General features: G+C 33.7%; 1 protein-coding gene across 2 annotated transcripts; it reads right to left on the bottom strand.

Annotated features, from left to right (window-relative positions):
* Nucleotides 1-163: 163 nt before the first annotated feature.
* LOC128025876 (F-box only protein 11) lies at nucleotides 164-27732 on the bottom strand. 2 transcript variants are annotated; one of them, XM_052612458.1, is made up of 22 exons: nucleotides 27424-27730; nucleotides 17470-17597; nucleotides 15858-15939; nucleotides 15614-15758; nucleotides 13871-14000; nucleotides 13583-13666; nucleotides 13131-13263; nucleotides 12552-12658; nucleotides 12317-12428; nucleotides 10929-11035; nucleotides 10713-10850; nucleotides 9493-9710; nucleotides 9229-9409; nucleotides 8216-8338; nucleotides 7952-8037; nucleotides 6638-6714; nucleotides 6403-6546; nucleotides 6220-6330; nucleotides 2549-2656; nucleotides 2355-2463; nucleotides 2177-2275; nucleotides 164-1290 (listed from the first exon to the last, which is right to left on the bottom strand). In XM_052612458.1, exons 1-22 carry the CDS (start codon nucleotides 27509-27511, stop codon nucleotides 1161-1163), a joined length of 2640 nt encoding a protein of 879 aa, XP_052468418.1. In that variant the 5' UTR covers nucleotides 27512-27730; the 3' UTR covers nucleotides 164-1160. The 2 variants fall into 2 exon arrangements, 1 of the variants encoding a protein (XP_052468418.1); XR_008186277.1 differs by having other exon boundaries at nucleotides 1105-1290; nucleotides 2413-2463; nucleotides 27424-27732.

Genomic DNA, 27732 nt, shown 5'->3' with positions numbered 1-27732 from the left:
AATTCAGATCCTGTATTAGTTTATTGACTAGAATCTCATTTGTTTAAACAGGAAGTTGTGCTTGCGAACGGTACACAACATTGGATTCGGATGATCGGCAACCTGTGTTAGAAAGGTTTAAAGTACTTCTGTTCACATAGAAAGCAAGCACTCACTACTGAAATGATCTAATAAAGTTTATTTTAAAAATGTAACACGTTCCTCTTTGACTAGGAAATTAAACTTTTGATTAATTGCTAACAGCTACATAATGGTTATTGAGTACTTCACAATATATTAAGTCTAGATGTCATGGAACATGCATACAACAATTCAGGCTGTATGAGAACCCACGGTCACCAAACACAGATGGATGGGGGGGGGGGGCACACAAAAAAAGCTGTACAGATATTCATCAGAGCTTCAGATCAGCACGAAGCCTCTTAAAAATCTCCAGCAATGTCTCTCGAGATCACGTCACCTCGCTCGCGGCATTCGGAGCGAAGCTGCGCGAGAACACGGTGCTTTCGCAAGTCTGGCGTCTTACGGAATGGTCCTCATCCAATCAGGATAAAGGGGCGGGGTTAATCATTTAAATCACTTCCGATGCATGAGCCGAATTGTTACGGCCAGTCTCGGATCACGTTCACACTCAAAACATTGCTGGAGAATACTTAGTGTTTCTCTCTCTCTTCTCTTTTTTCCTCAAATCTCTTTCACAGAAAGAACATACATCCTGCGGCATGAAAACAAACACAGCGATCAAAAGGTATAAACAACCCTGAAATTAATACACTTATAATAAAATAAAAAGACATTCAAGTACATTTAAGATTTTTGCTTGAAAATACAAAACTACATGAGAAAGCATTAAAATCAAACCTCTTTAAAAAAAAACTAAATGAAAGCAGAACTGAAGTGCTGGGTCATTTTTTTTCTGTACATATACAAGAGCGCGGTGACAGCTGCATGGAAAGCATCGAGTCTATTCGCTCTGGATCCGTTCCTCTCGTGTGGCTCAGATCGTCCTCATTCCCCAGAAATCCTGAGTCCGAGAGCGGCAGGGAGAAACCACAGCTCCTCGTCTGTTTAAATAGAAATGTTTCCTCTCTTTCTTTCCTCGAAGAGTTTGTCTGATTCAAATTGAATTATTTCTAGCGTGTAATCTCTCTGGTCTGGGTTCAGTTGTGCTGAAGTGTGTTGGACTCTATAGGAGGTGCTGAATCGTACAGTGTGTCTGTGTCGTGCGTCGGCTCTCCAGCTAGTGTGCAAGGGTTCGACAGAGTCCCTGCGCCGCAGTCACAGAAAAACCTGCAGAGCCAAGCACATGAACATTAGAAGAAAAAATAACATACAAATACATTTTTACATTTTAAAAAGTGAAGCCTAGTTTTAAATATTTTCATGAAATATAAGAATACTTTTTTTAAATGTTTATTGTTTTCATGACAATTAAATCACATTTCCCCCTTAATTCTTTATATCTATAATACAGTGTCCAGGCAAGATCATTTTTTAAATATGAAAATAAATGATATATTAAATAAATGCATATATGATGCACTATCATGATGCATGCAAAATGTCATACCAATTACTCATTCTGTAATACTTTTATTTGGAAGTAAGACACAAATCAAGACAAAATCAAGGTCAGTTAGCAACTAAATTTCATTAAAAAAAATATCAATACCACACCTAAAAAAAAAAAAAAGAATACAGCTAAAATATTTAAAGTAGTATCTAGTATACCTTGGAGTTCAAATAATTAAAATCAGTTTGCTTGTAAATCTCTCCTCACTTTAATAATGAAAAATAAGTTTAGTACGTGCTCCTAAATGTATGTTTAAATTATAATAACATTGTGACATTTAAATGATACTTTTCTTTCTAAATTGTAATTATAATGCATAAAAATCTATAAATGCAGTAGTAACTTTTGGACATAGATACATACAAATATACATATGCATATAAATAAATGTACATGTTTAATCAACACAAATGAATGTAAGTACAGCAAATAATATGTTAGATGTACATTTCCAAACATACTTTATAAGTCATTTTGTACTCATTGTACTTAGAAATATATATATTTATTAAGGAGAAAACAAGCTTAATTGTTGTTTTAAAGTTTTATTGGTCTTAATAATTCTTGTTTTAGTCGTAAATGCTTTTGGAGGGAATGACTGACCTGTCGTGTCTGATGAACTCCACGTCGTGCCCTTGATGGCACTTCTTGATGCAGTTCACACAGATGGCGTTGCGGTCTGTGGTGTTACAGGTGTGACACCTGCACAGAGAAACAGAGGTGTGAGGAAACACCCGTCGAGGACACACTGAGCTCAGATGCTTCTCAGGAGGAGCGTTACCTGTAAAAATCGTGCATTGGATAGCTGGTGTAACTGGAAATCTTGTACAGGCACTGACCTCTGCTCACCGCTTTCTCTATGGCATCCTGATTGTTCATGATTTTGTTGTCTGCGAAGAAGATTAAATGAGAGTAATGTTCATCTCAAGTCCACTGGATCATGAAGTGAGGGAAATGAAGAGGTTTCCACTTCACCTTTCATCGTGACGTTGACGCCAGACGCGAGAAACAATCCACCGAAGCGGTTGTTGAAGATCTGATTGCCTTCTAATGTCGCCGTCGCATGATTCGTGATCTCGATACCTGCGACAGATGGTGCTTCTTTAGTGCTCTATAATCAATATTTAATATGCATCTTATATCTGTGATTACATAAAAAAACAGCATTTGCAGAAATGAGTTTCATACATTTGCCTAGTAAAGTACACTTCTAGAGGAATTATTTTTTTTATATATATATATATATATATATATATATATATATATATATATATATATACACACACACATATACATATATATATATATATATATATATATATATATATATAGAAATGTACTTAACTATACAAATATAACATTACTTTTTTGTTTAAGGTAATAAATAAAATTAATTAAAAAAAAAAAAAAATCTTAATTCGGTTTTGTTCCCAAAACATTTTTCTTTTACTAATTTTACTAAAACTGAAAAAAGATAGATAATTTTTGTCTATTCGTGTGTGAATATATATATATATATATATATATATATATATATATATATATATATATATATATATATATATATATATATATATATATATATATATATATATATATATATATATATATACACACACACATATACATATATATATATATATATATATATATATATATATATATAGAAATGTACTTAACTATACAAATATAACATTACTTTTTTGTTTAAGGTAATAAATAAAATTAATTAAAAAAAAAAAAAAATCTTAATTCGGTTTTGTTCCCAAAACATTTTTCTTTTACTAATTTTACTAAAACTGAAAAAAGATAGATAATTTTTGTCTATTCGTGTGTGAATATATATATATATATATATATATATATATATATATATATATATATATATATATATATATATATATATTAAGTATAGTATAATTTTATGATTTTTATGATTTTATGAATATATTATATATATATAATTTAAGTATAGTATAATTTTATGATTTTATTATTTTTTAAAGTATAATTTTATGATATATATATATATATATATATATATATATATATATATATATATATATATATATATATATATATATATATATATATATATCTAAAATCATAAAATTGTACCATTATAGTTTTCATTTAAAATTTAGATTTATTTTTCACACATGCATAATGTTTATACATACATATATATATATATATATATATATATATATATATATATATATATATATACACATATATATATATATATATATATATATATATACATACATATATATATATATATATATATATATATATATATATATATATATATATATATATATATATATATATATATATATATATATATATTAGGGGTGTAACGATACGCGTATTCGTATTGAACCGTTCGGTACGAGGCTTTCGGTTCGGTACGCGGTACGCATTATGTACCGAACGGTTCGTTGGACTAATTAATTAAATTTGGAAAATAAAAAAGGTGTGTGAAATATAATGTTATGCGTTCAACAAGGTAGCCCAATAACCCAAACGACGTAACAGGCAACGCCCCTGACACCCCCGAAGAAAAAAAAAAAACACACTTATATGTTTATGTTAGGCTACTCAGTCAGGCGCTCGCTCACTCAGTACGCGCTGAAGGCTCGGTACGGAGCCCCGCACGTCACCTGTAGGAGAGAAAAAACATCAATCCGTGGCGACGGTTTTGCAATCCGTCCCCTCAGTTTATAAACCATCCTCATGAATTAATAAACTGTTCACTCGGTTTAACAAATCGTACCCACGGATTAACAAACCGTGCCCACAAATTCCCAATGCGTGCGCTCAGATTGTGTAAACCGTACCCTCGGTTTTTGAATCCGTACCCACGAATTCACAATCCGTGCGCACGCTTTCGCAATCCGTTCCCTCGGATTTGAAAACTGACACGCATTTTACACTTAACAGTGAAACATGCATCTAACTCCGGCAGGTGGGATGAGGTGGGTGGAGCTTAGTATAATAAAATCACAAAAATAAGTCTTCATGTTAAGAAAGAATTGTACACAAGCATTTCCAAAACTGTCAAAGGTTATTTAAAAATAAAGCAATTCACAAATTATTTTATGACAAACATTTTTACTGTCTTGTACTCATTTATTTAGCCTACAAATTAAAATTATAAAAAATAACTTTATTTTTATTTGTATCATTATTATATATTATTAAACAGGTTATGCATAAGAATCTTTTATCCAAAATAACTTACAAAAGAGGAAAAAATTACTCCAGAGTCAGTCACAATGCCAGGTTTATTGCACAATAATAATCAAGTGCTATTATAGATTATCAGCAATCGAACAAGATTTTAATGCGCATCTTTCTTATTAAATCTTTGTATTCCACCTCGTACTACACTTGATAGAGAATCACTTAAGGCACTTTGCTGTAAACCTATTCCACATAATAATATTCAATAAAACTGTATGTTAACACGTAGGAGTTTGCTGCATGAATCCGTGAGTACGGTTTACAAATCCGAGGGAACGGATTGCGAAAGCGTGCGCACGGATTATGAATTCGTGAGTACGGATTCAAAAACCGAGGGTACGGTTTACAAAATCTGAGTGCACGGATTGGAAATTTGTGGGCACGATTTGTTAAATCGAGTGAACAGTTTATGAATTCGTGAGTACGGTTTATAAACTGAGGGGACGGATTGCAAAACCGTCGCCACGGATTGATTTTTTTTCTCCTACAGGTGACGTCCTGGGCTCCGTATACGGACATCACCGCAGCGAATGGTGCATTTACGTTATAGCCGCGGATATGAGACCTTACTCTGTAGTGGAAAACGCAGGTTTTAAGAACATGCTTAATGTAATTGAGCCCCATTACAATATTCCTTCACGAGCCCATTTCAGACAGACCGTAATTCCTGCTTTGTTCCAAAAAACATAAGCCCAAATAGAGAACCAACTGAGTAAAAACACACTCAATATAAAGAGTTATAGAGTTCAATATAAAAAGAGTTACATCTTTGTATTTGTTCATAACTACTACAACAATATTACATTTAATTTGTAAAAAAATAAATCTTAAGAAATTTATCTGCCAATTTTTTCTTTTTGCTGTATCTAAAACGTACCGAACCGCACCGAACCGAACCGTGACATCAGTGTATCGAACCGAACCGAACCGTGAATTTTGTGAACCGTTACACCCCTAATATATATATATATAACTATAATAGCATGTCATAGATACTAACATTATAGAAAGAGAGATAAAATGTAGATTTTTTAAGGCATCTCTTTAAGTGTTAAACTGCACTGTGCCATGCGTAATCAGTAAATAACCATATATTCCAACACAACTCTGCAGAAAAATACACAGAAAATATTTACTATATAAAGCCATAAAGAAAGGTTTGACATTCCCTTCTGTTCACTCCTGAAAGGATGATGTCAGCATGATGTACAGAATATAAAAGCATTTTAAGGGGTGTTTATTATAGTAACAGCACTGACACACAATCGGAGGACGAGAAGTGAAATATACAAACTTAAAAGCGTCAATTTTTCCTTAAAATAAAATGTGCAAGATGCCTAAAATATCTAGTAAAAGTTGATTAAGTAGCGGTGCATTACTGAAATGAAAATGCATACCAGCAGCAAAGCCGTCGAATATCCTGTTCTTGCGCAGCACAGGGTGACTGTTAGTACTGATGAGGACTCCAGCCTGAGCGTTCCTGAAGATATCGTTCTCCTCCAACAGTCCTGCAACACATCAAACCACCGTCATGAAGCTGACGCACACAGAACAGCCTGCGATCAGAAGAGGAGCGTCACCTCGTCCTCCGTTGAAGATGCAGATCCCTCCGTCCCTCCCGTCGTGGATCTTGTTTCTGCGGAGCGTGGGGTTACTGTCGGTCTTGATCCAAACCCCGGCCATGGCGTTGTCAAAGATCTCGTTGTCTTCGATAAAGCCTAAACCTGAGAAGAGATCGAGAGGATGCTTATCTGTCTGACTGAAGCACAGAAACATGAGCCTTTAAATCAAGCAAGACAACGACCGAAATATTACCTGAGTTGTAAACAAGAATTCCTCCGTTCTGTCCACCCCAGATCTTATTGCGCCTAATTTTGGGATTGCTGCCAGTTCTACAAGAAGAAATCCAAAAAATATCTATTGCATGTCATTTCTTTTTTTTAAATGTCATGCAATTTCCTCCTACAAGTCTGAGGCTGCTCGATTACAGCGAAACTTGTTTTCGACTTCGGAAATACCATGCATTTACTGACCTTTTAAAATAAATAAATCATATGTTGTGGATTAATAATAATTATATAAAAATACTAAATAAAGAGAAATAATTATAATAAAAAATATATAATTAAAAATAATAATTCACAAGTTAAATACATTATAATAATCTAAAACAAAACAAAAAACGATTTAAAGACAGACAACGTTGTATTAAATGATAAAAATACTTGTCTTTTTAAAAGTGGATTTCCTTGAACTTTGGAAATAAATGTAATATATGATGTAATAATAATAAAATTAAATATAAAATAATAAAACATTAATTCAATATAGAATAATAAATATATATATATATATATATATATATATATATATATATATATATATATATATATATATATATATATATATATATATATATATATATATATTATTATAAAATAATAAATGAAATTAATTAGTTTAAAATTAAAGACTACGTTGTATTGCTCTTCCACAACCACAGAATATTTAATGTACACACAAATAAATAAATAGACTGATTAAAAGGGTCAAAAGTGAGAGCATCATTGTGAAACTGAATGTGGCACAAGATTTGTATCTTGACCATCTTATTTCATTATCATTGACAAAATTATAATAATAAATTCAATATCCCCAGCCCTACATAATAATGCTTCAGTCTCCTAAACATGAAAATCCCGAAACACAACCCTGTATGCACACTTTGGCAACAGAATCACCGTTGACTAATACATTTTGTAGTTTAATCATCAGACTGATATACTATTATACATATCTAGATATTTAAAAAGCTTCTGTTTGTAAAATGGCACAGCTTTTTAAATATCTGAATGTACTGTCTTATTATAATGCTTGACTGATGTTATGTTATTATGATAATCAAGCATAATTTAATCATAAAACTAGGTAACCATGCATGCAGGTATGTTTGTATGGTGCTGCTTAAGATATTGTTGGTCATTCAGTGTGTCTGTAAAAAAGGGGGAAAGACTATCAATACTGATGAGATTATAAAACTACTAATTTTACTAATGTTCGACATCATTTACTCGCCCAGAGTGAAGATTTAGTCGCACTGTAGAGGCTTGATACAGCAATGCCACTGACCTGATCTGAACTCCAGAGTACATGTGGTTATAGATGTCATTGTCTTCCAGCACACCGTGACCGTTATCATAAAAATAAACGCCCACCTGTGGACAGAAACACAGTGGATGCATCACTGCAGAGACTTTATCTGAAGAACCGCTCTGTCCCGAAGCAATGGTGGTGTTTCGTCTCATAAAATGTCTCTGCATGAGGCCATAAGTCATTATAAAGCGTGCATGTGGAATCCGGTCACACAGAGCGAGGGAAGTGAAGCGCACGCACCTGTTTCCCGCTGTGTATCCTGTTTCTGCGCAGTACAGGTGTGCTTCCCGTGGTCACCCACACACCGGCTAACGTGTTACTGTACACCTCGTTCTCCTCGATCACTCCCTGACCCTTCTCATGCTGAAAGAGACGGGACAACCAGCTTTAGTGAACAACATCACTGACTGCAACACGGTTAGATATTAACGGGGCCTTGGGGCAGAAACGCCATCAAAATGAACAAAAATGACCCCCAAATTCAAAATATGCCTCGCACTATTAAACTACTATCAGTTGGGACTGTCACGGTTAAAATTGCACAAAAAAATAAAAACATGAATAATAATGATAATATAAAAATAAATAAATATAAAAATGTATAATAACAATAAATGCATGTATAATAATAATAATGCATGTATAATAATTATAAATGCAATAATAAATGCATAAAATGTTTATAAACTAATAAATATAAGAATAATTTAAAAAAATACATTATTTTATTGTATTGAAAAAAATATTACAAATTAAATACAAAAATAAAAAGATCTGATCCATGTTGTAGTGCACAGCCAACTGGAAAACTGCACACAGAAGGTTCTTAGCATGCTTTCAGTACATTATTTATTCCCAATTTGAAAAATACTTTTAGTTTTTCATTCTACTAAGATGAGCAAAGTGAAGTCTTGTTTTCTAATGCATAAAAAAAGTGCATGGTTCTAATTAATTCAACAAGCATGGCATAAGACAAAACAGAGATATATTATGAAATATACAATATTGCATTCCCTTAATAGAACAATTCTTCTGCTGAACACAAAAGAAGATGTTGGGAGACCAAACAGCGGATGGTACACATTGACTTTCATACTATGAAAAAAATTTAAATAAATACTATGGAAGTCAATGGCTACCGGCAGCTGTCTGGTTACCAGCATTCTTCAAAATATCTTCTTTTATGCTCAACAGATGAAAGAACCCCATACAACTTTAAAGTTTGGATTTCTGACCCAGTGCTGTTTGCTCACCACATAAATGCCTCCGTGCTGTCCGTCGTGGATCTTGTTGTGCCGGACGATCGGGCAGCTGTTGGTCCGGATCTGGATTCCAGCTAAAGCGTTACCGTAGATGTCGTTCCCTTCAATGAGACCTCGGCCGTCACCGAATATGTAAACACCGCCCTGGTTGCCATTGAATATGGCGTTACCCCTGCCATTGATCAGAAGAAGGGTTATAACTGAGCATTAACGTGTAACTGTAGAGATATGATTAGATGTGTTAGAGTTTCTCACCTGATCGTGGGGTCGCTGTTTGAGGTAATCCATACGCCCGCAAAGTTGTTTGCATAGATCTTGTTCTCGATGAATTGGCCTCGGCCTTTCTCGTGCACGTAGATGCCACCCGTCTGTCCGTGATGGATCTCGCATCGCACCACCGTAGGGTTAGCATACGCCTTCACCTCGAAACCTGCTATCCTGTTCCTGTGGATGCTGCAGCTCTCGAAGTAGCCCTGCAGGGGGAGCCAGAGAGTCACCAAACACACGCTTCGACTGCGTTCTGATCAAAGTTCAGAATATAGTTCACTAAAACAAAAACATCATTAGGTTTAAATAAAAAAAAATCTATATTTTTTTTAATTCAAACTTCTTTTATTTCAGCAGATGTACAAATTATGTAGATGTACAAAATTTAACTATAGCTAAAACTGAAATGACCATTTTTACATTAAAATATACATAATAATCAAAAAATATATATATGCAACAATTACTAAAACTAAAATCTAAAAATAAAAACGAATTCAAAATATTAATTAAAACGGTTTAAAAATGTGTTATAAAAGCAAAATGAAGAGCGCAAATAAAAATAAAAAATATTCAAATTGTAAATTAAAAATGTCTTTATTACAGCTAGCTGCCAAGGCAATGTTTTTCTCATTTTTAGTTTTAAAATCAATACTATATAACTAATAAAATTATAAAAACACACAACAAATTAATTACACAAGTAAACAGACATAAAGCTTAAAAAAAAATTTTGTTAACTGAACAAAGGTGAAAAAATTAAATATTAATATTAGATGAAAAATTTAATTAACTTTAATTCAATTTTTAATAGTTTTAATGGTTATTTGCATACCATTATAGTACTTATTCATATTTGAATCGTCTTTTATATTTTCATTTAAATTAGTAATTTATGTTATATGCTTTGTCATTTCTATTAGTTTTTTATATTTTAATTTACCTTTCATTTATTTTTATTTAAAGTAATACTTCAACTTCTTTTATTTCAGTTAGTTGTAAAAAAAATTGCAAATGCACAACATAAGTTAAACTTAAATTAAAATGAAAACGTAATATTTAATATTTCATATGAGCTTAATATTAAATTCTGAATATGCCCCATGTCTTAATGTTTAAAGATTAAAGGAAATAAAAACACAATTGCTGACATTATAGCGTATATCTGACGTGTCGTTGAGGTGTATAGAGACAGAGAGTGTTGTTACCATCCCGTGGTCAAACGTGAACACCCCGACGTCTCTGCCGTGATGGATGTGGTTTCGTCGGATGATGGGATTGCCGTGGTTTTTCACCCAGATCCCTGCGAGTGCATTATTGGAGATCTCGTTGTCTTCGTAAATGCCCTGCAGAGCAAGCAGAGAGAGCGACGGCTGAACACTGGGACTCCTCTGCCACAGAAACCAGACAGAGCTTCACATTACCTGTGCGTGGTCTGTGATATAGAGCCCCACGTTCTCACAGTCACTGATGTTACAGTGTTTGATGGTGGGGGACGCTCCCTGGCCGCTCACACACACTGCAGAGCCCACTGCAGGAGGACAACATTCAGCTCAACAGCTCAATCAAATGCTAGTCAAAATCTCAAAGTATACATGATTTCAGCTCATGTGCACGATTAATAAGCAGCGCAGTGGAACGCAAAAACATGCTTTTTTTTTTTCCTCAAAGTCTGTTTTCATTTTTATGGATTGCATTTTATTGGATAAATTCAATTTGGTAATCAAAAAGCAGGTCTAATTAATTGAAATCATGAAACATGCAATTATTATTATTATTATTACATTTATTATTATTATTACATTTCAAATGGATACATTACATTTTTGTTATCAAAATGCATGTTAAAATAAATTGAAATCATTAAACAATTTAATAACAATTTAATTAAAGCTTAAAACAAACAAAAAAAATGCATCATTAGGGCCATATGAAGTTGGTTTTATTATTATTTATTATTTTACAAACGTTTTTTTTTTTGCATTTTTATTATTCTGGATTAAAAAAAAAATCTGTATTACATTTTAATGATTACATTGTCAGTTTGATAATCAAAAAGCATGTCTAATTAATTGAAATCATGAAAATTATACGATTAAATTTAAAAGTTTAACAAAAATTACATTTTTGGGGCCCTATATGAAATATATTATTTTACAATATTTTTCAAAAATAATGTTTTTTGTTTTAATTAACAGATCTCATTAACTGAATTCATAAAAATAAAATTTTTTAATATGTATTTTTTTAACAACAAGGCTCTAAGAAGAAAATAATAATAATTATTATTATTAATATAGAATACTTCATTGCTTTTTATTTTTATTATTTTAGAATATCTATAATTTCTAAAACATTATCAATTTAATGAATCTTCTAAAATAAAATCAAATGAAAATTTACTTTTTTGGTCAAACAAATAGCTGCACATTAGGTTTACTGTTAAAAATTTAATGTGGACAACATTTTTTATATTTCTTAAAAAATTAAGTTTTAATCATTTTATTACTTCGCTTACTTACAATACTAATATATTTCATAGACACTAGTCCTTAACACAATCTAAATTATTGTGCAGTGCTACTTTTGATACTTTTATTCAAAATTTGCAGAATTCCATGACAATTCCGCATTATACTCTAAATTCCATTTTTATGAATGGACTGGGTTTTCTGCATCACAGAAATCACAAGAGCCTTAGGGTTAAAGGTTGGTGTAGATGCCTAACCACAAGTATGAGCAGCAGTTATGGTGACCTTTGACTTCTGGACACTCATTCTGAAGACACACATGCACAACACACTGTGGTCACCTGTGCAGGTGCTGCGGATGATGCAGTGGTCAATGATGGGGCTGCAGTTGACGGTGATCTCCAGGCAGTGATGAGCGTTGTGATGTTGAGCTGATTTGTCATCAGGATTGAACTGTAACAGAGAACATTATATGCAATTATCTGCCTAAAAAAAGAACTGTGCCTTTTTGATTTTCCTGTGACAGGATTTTAGGTGAACTTTCTTTTAATGAAAAATGCATATGAAGAAACTCACCTTTATTGTCATATATCCTACAAACGCGTCCTCGGACCCCTCCATGAACACAAACGTTGAATCTCTAGTGTTCTCGATGATGACTTTATCTGCTACTTTCCCCGGCGCTGCAAAAGCATATGCACAATTAGCATTTAGGTTATTAAAAAGAAAACCTCTGGTGCTCTACACTAATATGCAAAAGTTTCACGTTTGTGAGATTTTTTTTTTAACTTAATACTTGTATTCAGCATGGATGCATTAAATTAACTACAAGTGAGTGTAAAGACATTTATAATATTCAGCATATTAGAATGATTTCTGAAGGATCATGTGACACTGAAGACTGGAGGAATGATGCTGAAAATTAAGTTTGATCACAGAAATAAATTACATTTTAAAATATATTCAAGTAGTAGACGGTTATTTTAAACTGTAAAAATATTTCACTATTTTTACTGTATTTTTTATCAAATAAATGCAGCCTGGATGAGCATAAAAACTTTTTTCAAAAACATTTTTAAAGAAATGACACCAACACCAAACCTTTGAAAGGTACTGTAGTTAAACATTGACATGGTTCAAGACTCATACTCATACCAGCTCCTATCATAGTGATGGGCGACTCGATGTAGATCCATTCGTCCGTGTAGATCCCAGAATGGACAAATATCAAACCGTCAAAGTGTGCTTCCTGAACTCCTCCCAGAGCGTCTTCAATGGTGTCATAATACTGAGGAAAGAGTGAAAAGCAGGATCCTCTAAATAAAGTCTGAGCCACATTTGAACAGCATTACATATTAAACTCGTCCTGCACAGAAATGAATGGGCTGTTACAAAAAAAAAAAGTGCATTAAAGCTATTAAACTGCCAAAAAAACACTTCAGACACCAAAGTTTAAACATCAAAACATCACAGAGAGTAGAAAAAGATTTTTACGGGCAAGTTATAAGCCACTTGAAGCTGTGCAGGGATATCTGACTGAAGTTCAGAGGTGTTTGCAAGACATTTATCAAACCATAAAGTCCATCTATAGATTGCATAGAACTTACCAGCATGTTTTCTCGTCCCTTGTATCTGGCCGGGTTGCTGTAGAAGTGTTCAGCGAAGCCGGGCTTGACGTGAGCGCCTTTATACTGGAAAACACAAAGGTCAGGGATACGTCAGAAAGCTCACTGATGATTACTGACACATTGTGAGCTCCCTAATTATCACATTACCACACCATCTCTCTGCTTTCGGACTCACAACAGAAAACAACAGAAAAAATCCATCTGATCTGGTCTGTAAATACTAAATTCTCACTGTTTTTAGCCCAAAAAAACATTCACAAACAGTACCAGTTGCTGAAAGCTCTCCTTCCAGGGATTGGGCTGTTCATACTCTTCTGGGTTGATCTGGTAGAACTTCCCGGACTCGGGGTGCATCATGGGACGCGTGTATTCGAACACCTCCATGTACAGTCTCTTCCTGCAGACCGGACGAGAAGAATAAAGATCAGTGACCCTTACCGAAACACTACTGTAAAGATGGCAGCAGACTGTATTACACTGAAACAATGTATTGAAACAGCTTTGTGATTTTATTTTTATTTTTTTGCAATCCATCCTTTGTCAGATGTACAGATGCATTTATCAACGGTGATTGATTTGAACTTCAGAAGCAAAAAGGCTTTAGAGCTGCAAAGTCTGATTCATTTCTATGAATCCGTTCAAGCGGTCTGATGCAAAACGGTGATTCATCACTCAAATCAGTTTGAAGATGTGTGCCATTTTTATTTATTAAAATGCTGAAGCTGATACATTGTTGCAATCCATGTTAAGACAGATATACAGTGCTTAACAAATGTATTAGACTCCCAGCACCCAATCTAAGGTTTGTGCCACAGTTTTACAAGAAAGACAGAAAAATTAAGTTTATTTATTTATTTACAAAGACTACAGTAAAGTAGGAAGAGTACATTAAAACAATGCCAGCAAGACTGCAAGCTGTTTTCAAGGCAATATAAAAAATATTACGTTTTTTGGTTATGTGTGATTAGTTTGTTATTTGCCTAATAAATGACACAAATTGCTTTAGTTTTAAACAGGTTTTGACAGATTCCTAAAGTATGGGTTTTCTCTTTATTATGACAGGTGTTCTAATAAATTTGTTAAGCACACATGATGCTTAAAATGTATTCGACTGTAATCGGGCATCTGAAAAAAACAAAAAAAATCATTAAGTGCTTTACTATTGTTTCTGATTTACATGCAAACCAATAACCCAAGCAGTGCAAGTGAACCGCATTTAAAAGACTTTATTGATAAATCGGATTATTTCCTGGTAGTGATGTCAATATGTAATAATTTGCGGATCTAACTTTCAGTATTTCATTTGTTATGTCGGTTGTTGTGTTAAATAAATGATTAAAAACCGAAGAAGAGCAGCATTGCAACATGTCAGGGGAAACTTTATATTATCCTCTCAAGGGGCAACATTTTGATTGTACCACTTCTACTTCACTGAACACATTTTTATAACTCTCTGGGTCAGAAAAGTGTGTTAGATTGCAGTATATTACCTCCTCCTTTACAGCAAAACATTTGCTCGACAGAAAGCAGGTTAATGCGTTTACATGCTGGGATAAATCGGCATAAGGGCTTTTTTTCATACAAAACATTGTTGAAGTAGATTACATTCTTTATAATCCTGTATTTATATATGAAGTCTGATTTGAACTTCAGGAGCTAAAAGGCTTTTGAGCTGCTAAATTTTACTATTTTCCACAAAGTTGATTTAATGAATTGGATATATACTGATTTGATCTGTCAAAGTTTTTTTTTTTTTTTTTACGTTCTATTAGAAATTTGTGTTTGATGCTGTAGAACACATACTTGAAATACTGAAAAATATAAAATACTGAAATGAATTTAATTACTCTGGATAAAAGTGTCTGCTAAATGCATAATAAATGTGGTCATCTTCAAGCATGGAAAACATGCATGATGAGATTTTATGGTTTTATTTCTAGCCTTTGTGGCTAAAATGGCTGTTTGGTTGATTAAGAAAACAAAAAAGCATGCATTTTAGTGTAAACTTACCAGAGGATGGGGTCATTGGCCAGTTCAGTAAAGCGTTTACACACACAGGCCGCTCGACACAGGTCCTGCTCCAACAGATAGGAGAAGATCTTCAGAACCACTTCATCCGGAAGCTTCACCTGCAGGTACTGCTCCGCTGGGGTGACTGGAGCGCAAGAGAAACAGTGTTAATGAAAACCATCTGAAGCTGATAACACTACATTTCTGTTGTAACTGTATGCAGAATCAATCTGATGTCCCTTACCAGGCAGATCTTGTGATTTTCCTGACACTCTGGCACGTTTTGCCCGATGCCCAAAGTTTTCTGTTGTTGATGTGGAAGCACCCTTTGAACAAAAAGAGTTTTAATCTCGCATTCAAAACCCATTCATTTTATTTCATGCATGTAGGGCTCTATGATTTCCAATATGCAAAAAGTGTGGACAGAATCAGGAAATCCAATCAAAAAATTTAAGTTGACCTAAAAAAAAAAAAAAATTTGCTTGAGGCAAACGTTAACTTAAATAATAGTTGAAAACATATTTATTTAAGTTTATTTAATTTTATAAATATTTACATTTTATTTCATTTTACTTTTTTATTTGCCAAGCCAACATCACTTATTTTCTTTTTGTTTAACATGGTTTATTGTTGTTATTATTATTATATATAGTATTATAACTAAAACAAAAAAACTAGGGCCGGGACTTTAATGCGTTAATTGAGATTAATTAATTACACAAAAAATAACGCGTTAACTAAGATTAATTAAGATTAATTAATTACTAAATAATTAAGATTAATTAATTACTAAATACTAATTAATTAATTCTCACTGGATGCGTTTCTCACTGGATGCGTTTCGACGGACCGATTATACTGGAGCACCAACTAGCGTTCGCATCGGTTCGCATATCACCGCAGCACATCGAGCCTCAAGTATCACCTCAACGCAAAACACATAGCAGCTAGCGTGGACGTGAACTATGTATTATTTTGTTGGTGCAACTGGCAGTTTATGTTGAACTCTTTATTGTTTTGGCCAAGGTTATTGAGAGTTGGACTTAGTATGTTATGGCCTCTGAAGCAACAGAGAGATGTTTTCTAATAGTCAGTGTTTCCAATGTTCTGAATGTAATTGACAGTATTGTGTTTTACTTAAAAAACACTTTACAGAAGGTTCCAGCACCTATAAGCTTCCTGAATTTCTGAAATGTACTATTTCTAAATTGTTTCTAAATATGCTATTGCTACACTTAATGGCAAAAATTGCACTAGTCTGCTAGACTTGGTTGAACAAAAATAAACAATATTTTGTTGCTTAAGCTTATGTATTCAGTCATTATTCAATGGTATACTATAAATCCATGTGAAAAAAAATTACTTCTCACTGTTCTCAGATCAAATATTTATATGCGATTAAAATGCGATTAATTTTGATTAATTAATTACAAAGCCTCTAATTAATTAGATTAATTTTTTTAATCGAGTCCCGGCCCTAAAAAAAACATTAAAAGAAAAAGTTACTTAAAGTTACAAAATAATGCAAAATGTCACCAAATTTGGCTACTTTTTTTCTATGAATAAATCAAAAACAGGGCTGTACAATTATTCAAATCGCAATATGGATTAACGTCTGAGAATATTAAACTGCAAAAGGACTGCGATTGAAATAAAAAAATGGATGTGTCTGTGTAAAGGAGTAACAGAATATAATCCATTAAAACAAACAAAATGAATTAAGGAAAAAATGCCCTCTGCATTTAAGCTGCTTTTTTTCTTGAAGTCTAAATGAATATTTCAGACCATTTTTACGCATACTACATATCTAAAATCTGCCTAAAGTGTTCGTCTGATGTTGAGTGGCACTGACGCACCTCCATGTTGGTCTTAGTTGGACAAGCTGTTCTCTTCGGTAACAGAGATTTTCTTCGTAGTTGGTACGGACTATTTTGAGCACCTTGACCAGATTCTTCTGCAACCATCTCGGCAGGCACTTCCTCATCTGTAGAAGAAAAGTTAAATATAGAGTTTGTGAAGAAGAAAATAAGTCTTTTAATAATTCAGCACAACTTTACATTTAACACCAACACCAAAGATCACACTGGATAAGTGAGAATTCGTACATAAAAGCACATCTCAAAGAACTCGTCAGTCTGTGTGTTTTAGAGAAGAACAGCTCATGGACAGAATAATATTTGTAGACAAATTTGGGCAGAAGCCTGAACGTATGTTCTATACAGAATGCAAAATTAGGATAAGAGCCTCCCACATAAAGCATCCAAAACTCAACTGTATTAATGCGTTTTAATGAGTTTACAGGCTTTGAATATAAATTTTATTTGTGCATTTTTTATAAATTACAAAATATCTAAATAATAAATTTGTTTACCAATTGAGAACATAACATTTATTTGTGTATTTTTATTAAATTACTTTGATTATTACAAATGGATAATAAACCAAAACAATAAATGAGTAAACCAAATTAGAATATAAATGTTTTAATTATTTTTAAACAAATTTTATTACAAATTAATAATAAATCAAAATCATTGTAAATAAAGACACACACACACACACATATATATATATATATATATATATATATATATATATATATATATATAAAAGGTAACAAAGAAACGAACTACAAGCAATAAGCCAAAAGTTAAGTAATTTTCCAGATAAGCAAAGTGATTGATTTTTCTCTTTTGTCTACATATATTTATATAAACAGTTATTATAACTGATGGTTTACATTCATTTTGCAAGCTTTTTAGAATTTTTAAAGAGAATACATTTTCCATTTTCTCAACCAACCATAAATAGCCTTGGCAGCATACTTTTTGCACTTAAAAGTGTGCACACTGATGTTTGACTAACTTTCACACAATGCCAAGCATGATGATCACATACAGCCAGGGAAACAAATGGCAGAATCCCAAAGGCTCTTCCAAACGTCAAGAACAGCCTCAGCCGGTTGAGTTCAGACACCAGTAGAAGACTTAGTCATTAGAAATAATGAAACACAGCATGTTCCCTGCTAAATCAATTCCCAGGCCTCCATGCTCCAGAGCGTATTTCAACTCGTCTAAATCACCATATGGTGGATGGATGCATAATGAACATTTGCATTATTGCTCTAGCTCTCATGTTTTCCCTGTAATCAGACATCTGCAGTGTCAGTGAAAGTCAGCTCAAACAAGCGACTTCAATAATTCAGGCCAAATGAAAGATTGGGAACACTGCAGTCCTCATCCTGACACACTTCCCAGGGATAAACGCTGGGATCAGCCAAAAGGTGGAACAACTTGGACTTCCGAGTTTAACGGCATATTGAAATCTCATCAAGCAACGTATGACACACTTGTAAGGCAGTAACGAATCAGCTTGGAAGGAAAGCAACGGAGACCTGTGACCTCCTCCAAAAACACATGGCTAATCTCCTCGGCAGCTGTGGAAAACGGAGCAGGTGACGGCGAGAATCAGGGTCAAAGGAGGCAGAGGTTGAATGGGGCGGTCATGACACCCGTGCATCCCTTTAATGGCAGGCCTGAAACCCGAGACGAAGCCAACCCAAACACAGACAGTATTTCCTCTCCAGACTCCTGGAGGTCCAGCGAAACCTCTTCAAATAGAAACGCTAGATTCATTTCAGAGGATGCTGATCGAACATAAAAGCCAAGTTCATTCAGAAACTGGTAACAGTAGACATCACACAGCGGTACTAGCCTAGTTACTAAAATAAATATGGTGAGCTAAATGTTTTTTTGGTCTGACTGGCTCAAATCAGGTACAAAAAGCATTTTAAAAAATCATTACTTGAAAAAAACTGAAATAATATATTTATTATTTCATTATATACTCAAACTTTGAGTTTATTTTAAAATTTATATTTTATTTCAGGTAGCTGCCAAGCCAACATTTCTTATTTTCTTTTTGTTAACATGGGTTATTAAAGTTAACTTTAAAAAAAATAATAATAATAAAAAGTTACTTTAACAAACTTTAACTTAAATAATAACTTTAAATAATTTTTTTTTAATCACTATTTTTTATTTAATTTAATTTAACTTCGGGTATTTAAAAAAAAATACAAACTTTAACAATAATTGAAATTATATTTATTTAAGTTTATTATTGTTATTATTATTATTATACAATATTTAAATTTAATTTTACTTCAGGTATTTGCCAAGCTAACATCTCTTATTTTCTTTTTATTTAACATGGTTTATTATAGTTATTATATATAGTATTATAACTAACAAAAAACATTAAAAGAAAAAGTTACTTGAAATAAACTTTACCTGAAATAATAATTGAAATATTTATTTACTATATTTATTATAGTTTATTTTATATTTTATTTCATTTCAGGTAGTTGTCAAAATAACTAAAACTGAAATAAAATTAATTAAATTAAAATTAAAACTATATAAACATTAAATAAAAAAACGAGAAAGAGAAAAGATACAAAAACTATACTATTTTGTTTTAATATAGTTATCATTATAGGAAACTTCAAACATTCAACACTTACACTCGTGAGTTTTAGCAAACAGTTATTTCTATTTATTATTAATTTTATTACAAAAACAAGACCAACAAACCAAAAATTTCAGCTTCTGAAAATGTAATAAATTGCACAAGTCATGTGGACACGATTTAATTTTTATGGTATATATATATATTTTTTTAACTCTTTCAGAGTCTGACATGGTCACCATTCTCTTTCACTGTATGAAGAAAAACACAACATGAACATTCTGCTAAACATCTTCTTCTGTGTTCCACAGTTTTTCTGCAAGATGAGGGTGAGAAAAAGCAGATTTTTGGCTGAACTACTCCTTTAATTGCAAAAGCTTCAGTAACTGATGGGATCTCTAAAGGGCACATCTGACAATACACTTACTTGCAGCAGTACAATATATCTCTTTTTCTAGCACTGATTGTACAGCAGACAAAAACAACACCTCCTGAGAGATTAAAGTCAAATGAAATTGCACTAAACTGAGATTGCAATGGATGTGAAATACAGATTTCAGATGAAAATATTTGAATAGAGAACATGAAATAACACAAAACAGTCATTTATAATGCTAAAACAACAATAGCAGAGCAATCAAAGAGAGTAAATGGGTCATTTTGATGCCATGTTGTCCTTTAACCTACAAAATAGTTTCAAGAAGACAGGCAGCATCACCATATGGCTCACATCCAGATGCTGAAGCCTTTTGGCCACTTCTTGTTTCCTTCACATCTCAAACTCCTCAGATGAGGTTTCCCCGAACTGAAAGTGAAACTAACTGCTCGTATAAAGATATTGAAAGCAAAGCATCTGACAGTAATCAAATCAAACGGATGATTAACATTAACGAGTGATTTCAAAGCCATACAGCAGCAAGACCACATAGTTTCCTAAAACTATGAGACAACAGAAGGAAGAACAATCCAGCGTCTAAACCTCAACAACTCTGAAAAGTCAAAAATGAGCTGCCATTGCAAAAGGATTGTGATTAAATCTTCAAAATAAATGTTTGACTTTTTCTCCAAGTAGTGATCTGTTAAATGTCACAGGTCAAGAAAAAAAAAAGTTACTGGATTTGCTAAAAATGACGAGGCTCATAAAATCTAATATTTTTACTGGAAAGCCAAATCTTGCATAGCCTGCTTTATATCAATGGGGGAAAGTCAATGTATTAGTTTTTCACTGTAAATTACATGACGCCTACTTTTTTACTTCCAAAAACTGTATATTTAATAGTGCAAATTGCATAAAAAATCTCATTAGTTTTTAACTAATTAACAGGCTTTTACCATTAAAATTTCAACCATTATTGCATCAGAGCGTACTAATCACATACATTTCCAGTCTGGTCATCTTGTGGTTTTGTCTACACTTTGATCATAACTTTTCCAATAAAGAACCAAAACTGACATCTCGACACATGACCTCTATGTATTTATTTGACATCAAAGTACCTCATGCATGCAAAACATTATACCAATATTCAAAAGCCAGGCTCTTGTAAAGCTGCATTTGAGAGACGTTTTAAACTGTTGGTGAAAACTAACTTAAAACTTCAGGAACCTGATAACAGGCTAATGCAGATTTACATCACGTCACCGCAATAATGCATTTCTAATCTTGCACTGTTCGGTTCTCAGCTCTGAGTGCATTTACACAGGAAACATGCTATTAAACAATCAGCTTTCAAAACTGTTAACATCCTACGAATCGACAGTGATGTTTGTAACTCAATACAGTGAGATGAGCGTCAGGGACAAAGGCTAGTATAGAGATACAAAGCGATTGGCTCAAATGTAGCATCATTCTCATCGATAACACCAAGATAATCTAACATATCAAATCTCTAGTTTATATACACATGCATATTACAGAGAGAGATTACATGCACATAACAAAGAGAGACAATTACAAGGCAGCATCCGTATGTTTTAAGACCAAATCATGTGTGAAGTCACACAACCAATCATCTGCATTGAAAGCCCTGGTTCTGGTAGAGTATAAGTGGATGCATGAGGCTATTTCTAAAGCGATATTAAAATCCACCACTGGTGATGCCGCTGATTTAAATACATGGGATTCAAGATCCCTCATAGGCATCAAATGGTGAAAGTCAAAGTCAAATCCAAATGCCCCATTTCAAATCAGCATCAATATTACCAGCAGACTGCCTCCAAACACATGCTCAGCTGTAACACGACACACTCTTTATCACACGAAGCACACCGTGGGAAGATGTGCTGCTGATTAAAAAAGAATTCTAATCTGTAGTGCGTGTAGTTTACCCATTCTGTACGAGGATCGTCGGCGAATGAGACACATCCTGTTGCTCTGGTTGCACCGGGGGCTCTCCAGGGCTACTAGTCGAGTAACCACTACAAACACCTAGTGCAACACAACAGACAGCACGCCGTCTCCAAACAGAGATCATCCACACTCCAGATCCAGCCCCCAAAAAAACTTTCTCATTCAGCGTAAACGTTATTGATTCAAAATTATTATATGGCAAGTGAGTTGCATATCAAGCACTGGATATACACCATCTAAAAAGATTGCTTTCATTTGTTTATCATTACTATGTAATTAAATTAATCAAATTAAGAGAATATGTGGGACATTTGAACAAAATGTTTCTATTTTAAGTTAAATATTTAAATAAATTGCAAAAACGTGTGTTATATCCACACATGTACACGCACAAAACATTATTAGAAAAAAAAAACTCAAAATGTTAAAAGATTACATGTTAGTGTATTTATGTACACACACACACAAATTAATGATTTATTTGATTGAGATTAATTGGAATGCACACTGACCAAAAACATGATTTTGTAAAATGGTCAAAAACTTCTTCCAAATGCATAAGTGTAAATGTAGTTCTAACAGTAGGGCGTGGTTCTTGCAACGCAAAGGTTATGGGTTCAGTTCCCTCAGGGAATGCATGAACTGATACAAGAAAAACCTTCAATGCATTGTAAGTCACTTCGGATTAGAGTTAGTTGTTCTTGCAAATGAACTCTTCATATATGCACACACACACACACACACACACAAACATTTACAAAAATACACATACAAGTAAATATTTGAATATGGAATGTTTAAAACAAAATTTGAAATGTAAATAAACTGGCAAAAAAACTAAAAGGTGAGTACAAATAATTATATGTAAATAATCAGTATAGATACATAAATTACAGAAAAAGAATATTAATGTGTAGAAATACAATACAAAAATACTAATTATTTAATAAAATTATATATAAATTTGACTGTGTGTGTATAAATGTATTCAATATAATGTAATATATTAACATATTGTTACATATATTTATGTTAAATAATAAATATTAAAAATATACAGCATATTATCTAAAAAAAATAAAAGCCTTGAGCTACTAAAAAAAGTGCAGAACCCTCAGAAATTATTATATTTACAACAATTCAGAAAATTAATCAGTGCAGAAAAGGTGCAAAAAATGTGCACTGGTCATGAAACTAGACATAATAAAATTCTCAGACAAAGTGAGTCAGAATTTGCTAATTACGAATTAATCAAATTTGACTAGAATAAAATATTTTGTTGCTTTTAGCTATTTAAACCACATTTTTCCATTCAAATCCATTCTTGCACAAGCAGGAAGGGGGAAAAAGTAACCTAGTAAATCCCACTTAACTTCTCACTTAAAAGAGCTTCTATCAAAGTGCATTTTCTTGAGAAAGTCTCATGCTGGGAATCTGCCTAACAGCATGTTAAGCTTCAGAGAAAACAATCCGTAACGTCTAAATAACAATACTTGATCGCCCCACCTTTCATTAATATTCTTTTCAGACTTCAGCCGCTAAGCTTCAAAGACATACACGACTCCCTGCAGGACACACATGAATAGATGCTGAATGGGGTTTAGATCTTATCAGCAGAACATATTTGACTTATCCTAACCCTAACTCATTGATACAAGTTTGTGTGGAAATTAAGGTTATTGATAAACGCTTTTAAATTTATGCACTTGACAGAGGCTTTTATCCAAAGTTACTTAAATTGCATTGAAGGTTTAAATTTTATATAATTTATGCATTTTTATTTGAAGCATTTTACAAATTTGTGCGTTTATCGAAAGCAACTTTCATTTAATGTGCACATTTTATCAGATAATGCATTCCCTTGGGATTTGAACCCATGACCTTGGTGTTTTACATTTACATTCCACTGAAGGATTACATTTTATCCATTCATTCATTCATTCACTGTGGGAATCGAACCAATAACCTTGGAGTTGCAAGCACCATGCACTACTGTTTAAACTACATTTACATTTATGCATTTGGCAGATACTTTAATCCAAAGTGACTTACAATGCATTGATATTATCAGTTCATGCATTCCCTGAGAGAACTGAACCCATAACCTTAGCATTGCATGCACCACGTCCTAGTGTTAGAGCTACATTAAAACTTATGCATTTGGAAAAAGCTTTTATTTAAAGTGACTAAGATTTACATTTTATCACATCATAGATTCCCAGGGAATCGAACCCATGACCTTACTTTCTATAGAAGAAACACAAAAGCCAACCACTGGGAAACAGCAGACGCGAGAGTGCCCTCTGGCCTTTGGATATTTACTGCTGATCACCGAACCTTGCTTCACTGAAAGATATGCATGTCAATCGCAGCTTCTGTGAATCGAGATTTTGATTTATAGTGCAGCTCTAGCCCCTAGTGTGAACTTTACACCCCAATTTAAGCAAGAGCTCATTTGCAAACCTAGCTGTCACTAAACACCACACACACCCTCTCAGTAATTGCTATCTCTCAGTCCAATTCTTGCCCATTCTTGTTTGAAAGCGTTGCCATTTTGACCCAGTTCTTTTATAAGAAAGATACATTCCAACTTATTTCCAAGCATTCCCTTGCAGTGCCCCAGCGGAGCCGTCCAAATACAGATATGTGCCAGACTCACCTTAATACACCTTGTGAGAGTCACTGTAGCATCATTGCCATTACTCACAAAACCCAAAGATGTGACACCGATGCAATAAATATCTCCATCCTGGAGTATTATCACAACAGTAAATTCAGCATTTAAATGTATCCAGGAAGTATTCTGTGAGGCGACGCACCTGCTATGAAAAGATCTTTTGAACATTACTTCAATGTTTTGGATTATAAACTAAGGGAATTATGGAACATACTACCAGTTGTGCTCAAGATTCTGCCAATGCAGAGGAAACACTTGACGAAATGAGAAAATGTTGGATAACCTTGAGCTCCACAATGGATTTAAAAAAAAAAAATGTTGTGATATGGATTAGTGCAATTTTTATTTTACAGCTTATAGCATTTAAGAAACACAACTGCAAATAATTCCCACATTTTTTTAGAAGACACTGCCAATGCAGAATAAACACTTGATAAAATGGTAAAACTTATGTACAGTACAGAACAATACGTCCTATGAAAGGACATCCGCATCTTAACTAAAAATATAGCTTGTCCCCAACTCAACACCTGCATGAAGACGGCCGTTTAAAGCATGTTTTCAATTAAACACCTGTCTCTCACAGCCTTAATTACAGAACATTCCCATTAGGTGACAGCAGCCCTTCATTTACATACCCATAGCTGCTCTATGTGCTGAAACCGTCCTTCAATTTCAATCTCGCTCTTGTCCCATGACTACACTCTAATTAGAAGTTAAGATGTGGTTAGGACAACCAGCTCTCGAGTTTGATTGCCTGAATCTCAAACAAGCTGTCCCGCTGTTAGATTTGCATAGCAAATGACCAAACTCTTTTAGCTGTTGGACTGGATGACCAAAAGGACTAGAGGTGCATTTGAAACACTTGACAACTGACTGGGTGGTCAATCAACCAACATTGAAATATAGTACTGCGCTTAATCCGTAACAATCATACAACCCTTCAATAACTACATCAGAGGACTTCATAACCCAACTATCAGCACCAAAGCCTTGCTGGTTAACTGAGAGGGTTAACTAGTCCTTACAACTCATCAACAAGCAAATCAACCCCCACCAACAATAAACAAGTCAATGAGGGTGTCAGGTTTACAGCATCCAACACAGCTGACTAATTAAACCAAGGAAAACATAAACAGTGCAATGGTAAAACCATGTTTTTGGACATTTACTCTGGTGTCCTTAGAAGTATACTTGGGAGTATCATGTGTATACTATTTTTTTTTTTTTTTTTGTATGTGCATGGTACTCATAGTTAACTTTAAAGAATACCATGGTAAAACTTTGACACTTGTCCAAAAAAATCAAATTACCATGGTAAATATCCAATACAAAACCTGACAGTACTGTTGTACTTTGACATAACCCTTACAAAATTAAATATTGCAATGCTGTGATGGTATCTTGTGGTAATACTAAGGTATATTTAGTAAATATCACAATATTTACAAGAAAACCATACTGCTTCCATGGGAAATGTGCAAAAATATAGCCATGGTAGATGTCTCGCTTACAAAAAGCACCATTATACTAATATGTTTTTTAGACTTGCTGTGGTAGAATGAAGGTTTCTTAGAAATGTCATAATATTGTACCATGTTACTACTGTGGTAAATCTATCAAAGGAAAATTATTACTATGGTACAAGTCCAAAATCACGGTTGTTTGGGTGTATAATAAGGTACAGAAAAATATCATATTCACGTACCACTGTGTGTGTGTGTGTGTGTGTGTGTGTATATATATATATAGAGAGAGAGAGAGCACTCCAGTGTACATAAAAAAAAATAACATGGTACGAACATGGTATAACCATGATTTTGTTTTATGTGTATTCACTGCAAATGGCCTAAATAAAGAGTTTATTACATAATCTAATGAATAATGGTTGTGACTTGTGCGGATTGTGCTATATTTGGTAGGCTTAGTTAGCTGTTGTGTTGCTAACAGCCGATGCTAACCAAACAACTGACCGCTGCCGTTTGTCACAAATATATCATCTTCGGTGCCACCGATTAGACTCATGACGCATTTAAAATCAAGACTAGTTAATTCTGGAATGTTCCATACTCCAAAATATCACGTTAAACGGGATTTATAGTAGACAGTAGAGCAAAGCAAACCCAGTTAAACAAAGCGCGGCCTGCGGGGAGATCAGAAGCCTCGGTGTTTCCTAGGGAATTGATATTAACACAAATAACCTCAAAATACAACATCACTACACGAATTCTGCTGGAATCTGAACATGACGTCTAAAAAAGACGGACTAATGTGAATGAAGCCCAGGTTAGTGTTTGTTAGGGGTATATTCACCTCCTTCTGCGTTGTTTCTGTCCGGCGGCACCGGGCGCGGCCTCGACACTCGCCGGGGTCTGCGGCTCGTCGCTCTGACGGAGTTCATTTGACGGGTTTCTGGTGTAAACACACACCGCTGCAGCCCCTTCCTCTGGATCCCTACACTGTGCTGAGCTCGGAGAATGTAAATAAAAGCCTCAAGTGCATTGCACTGAGAATCTGCTAGGGCTGGGCTCCGGGAAAAGGGTTTTTACTGTCCAGGCGCTCCGGACCGAGAGCTCCGATCTCGATTTACTGTTTTAGGAGGAGCCATTTACACACACACAC

This window comes from Carassius gibelio, chromosome A13, assembly GCF_023724105.1.
Source record: "Carassius gibelio isolate Cgi1373 ecotype wild population from Czech Republic chromosome A13, carGib1.2-hapl.c, whole genome shotgun sequence".
NCBI classification, from domain to species: domain Eukaryota; kingdom Metazoa; phylum Chordata; class Actinopteri; order Cypriniformes; family Cyprinidae; genus Carassius; species Carassius gibelio.
This window is presented reverse-complemented; position numbering and strand designations above follow the sequence as displayed.

Excerpts from the sequence above, each read along its gene's own strand:
- LOC128025876 (XM_052612458.1), bottom strand. The coding sequence starts at position 27,511 with ATGAACTCCGTCAGAGCGACGAGCCGCAGACCCCGGCGAGTGTCGAGG. Across the intron at positions 12,659-13,130 it reads CATCACTATGATAGGAGCTG|CGCCGGGGAAAGTAGCAGAT; the intron begins GTATGAGTATGA and ends ATGCTTTTGCAG. Across the intron at positions 8,038-8,215 it reads GGATACACAGCGGGAAACAG|GTGGGCGTTTATTTTTATGA; the intron begins GTGCGTGCGCTT and ends TTCTGTCCACAG.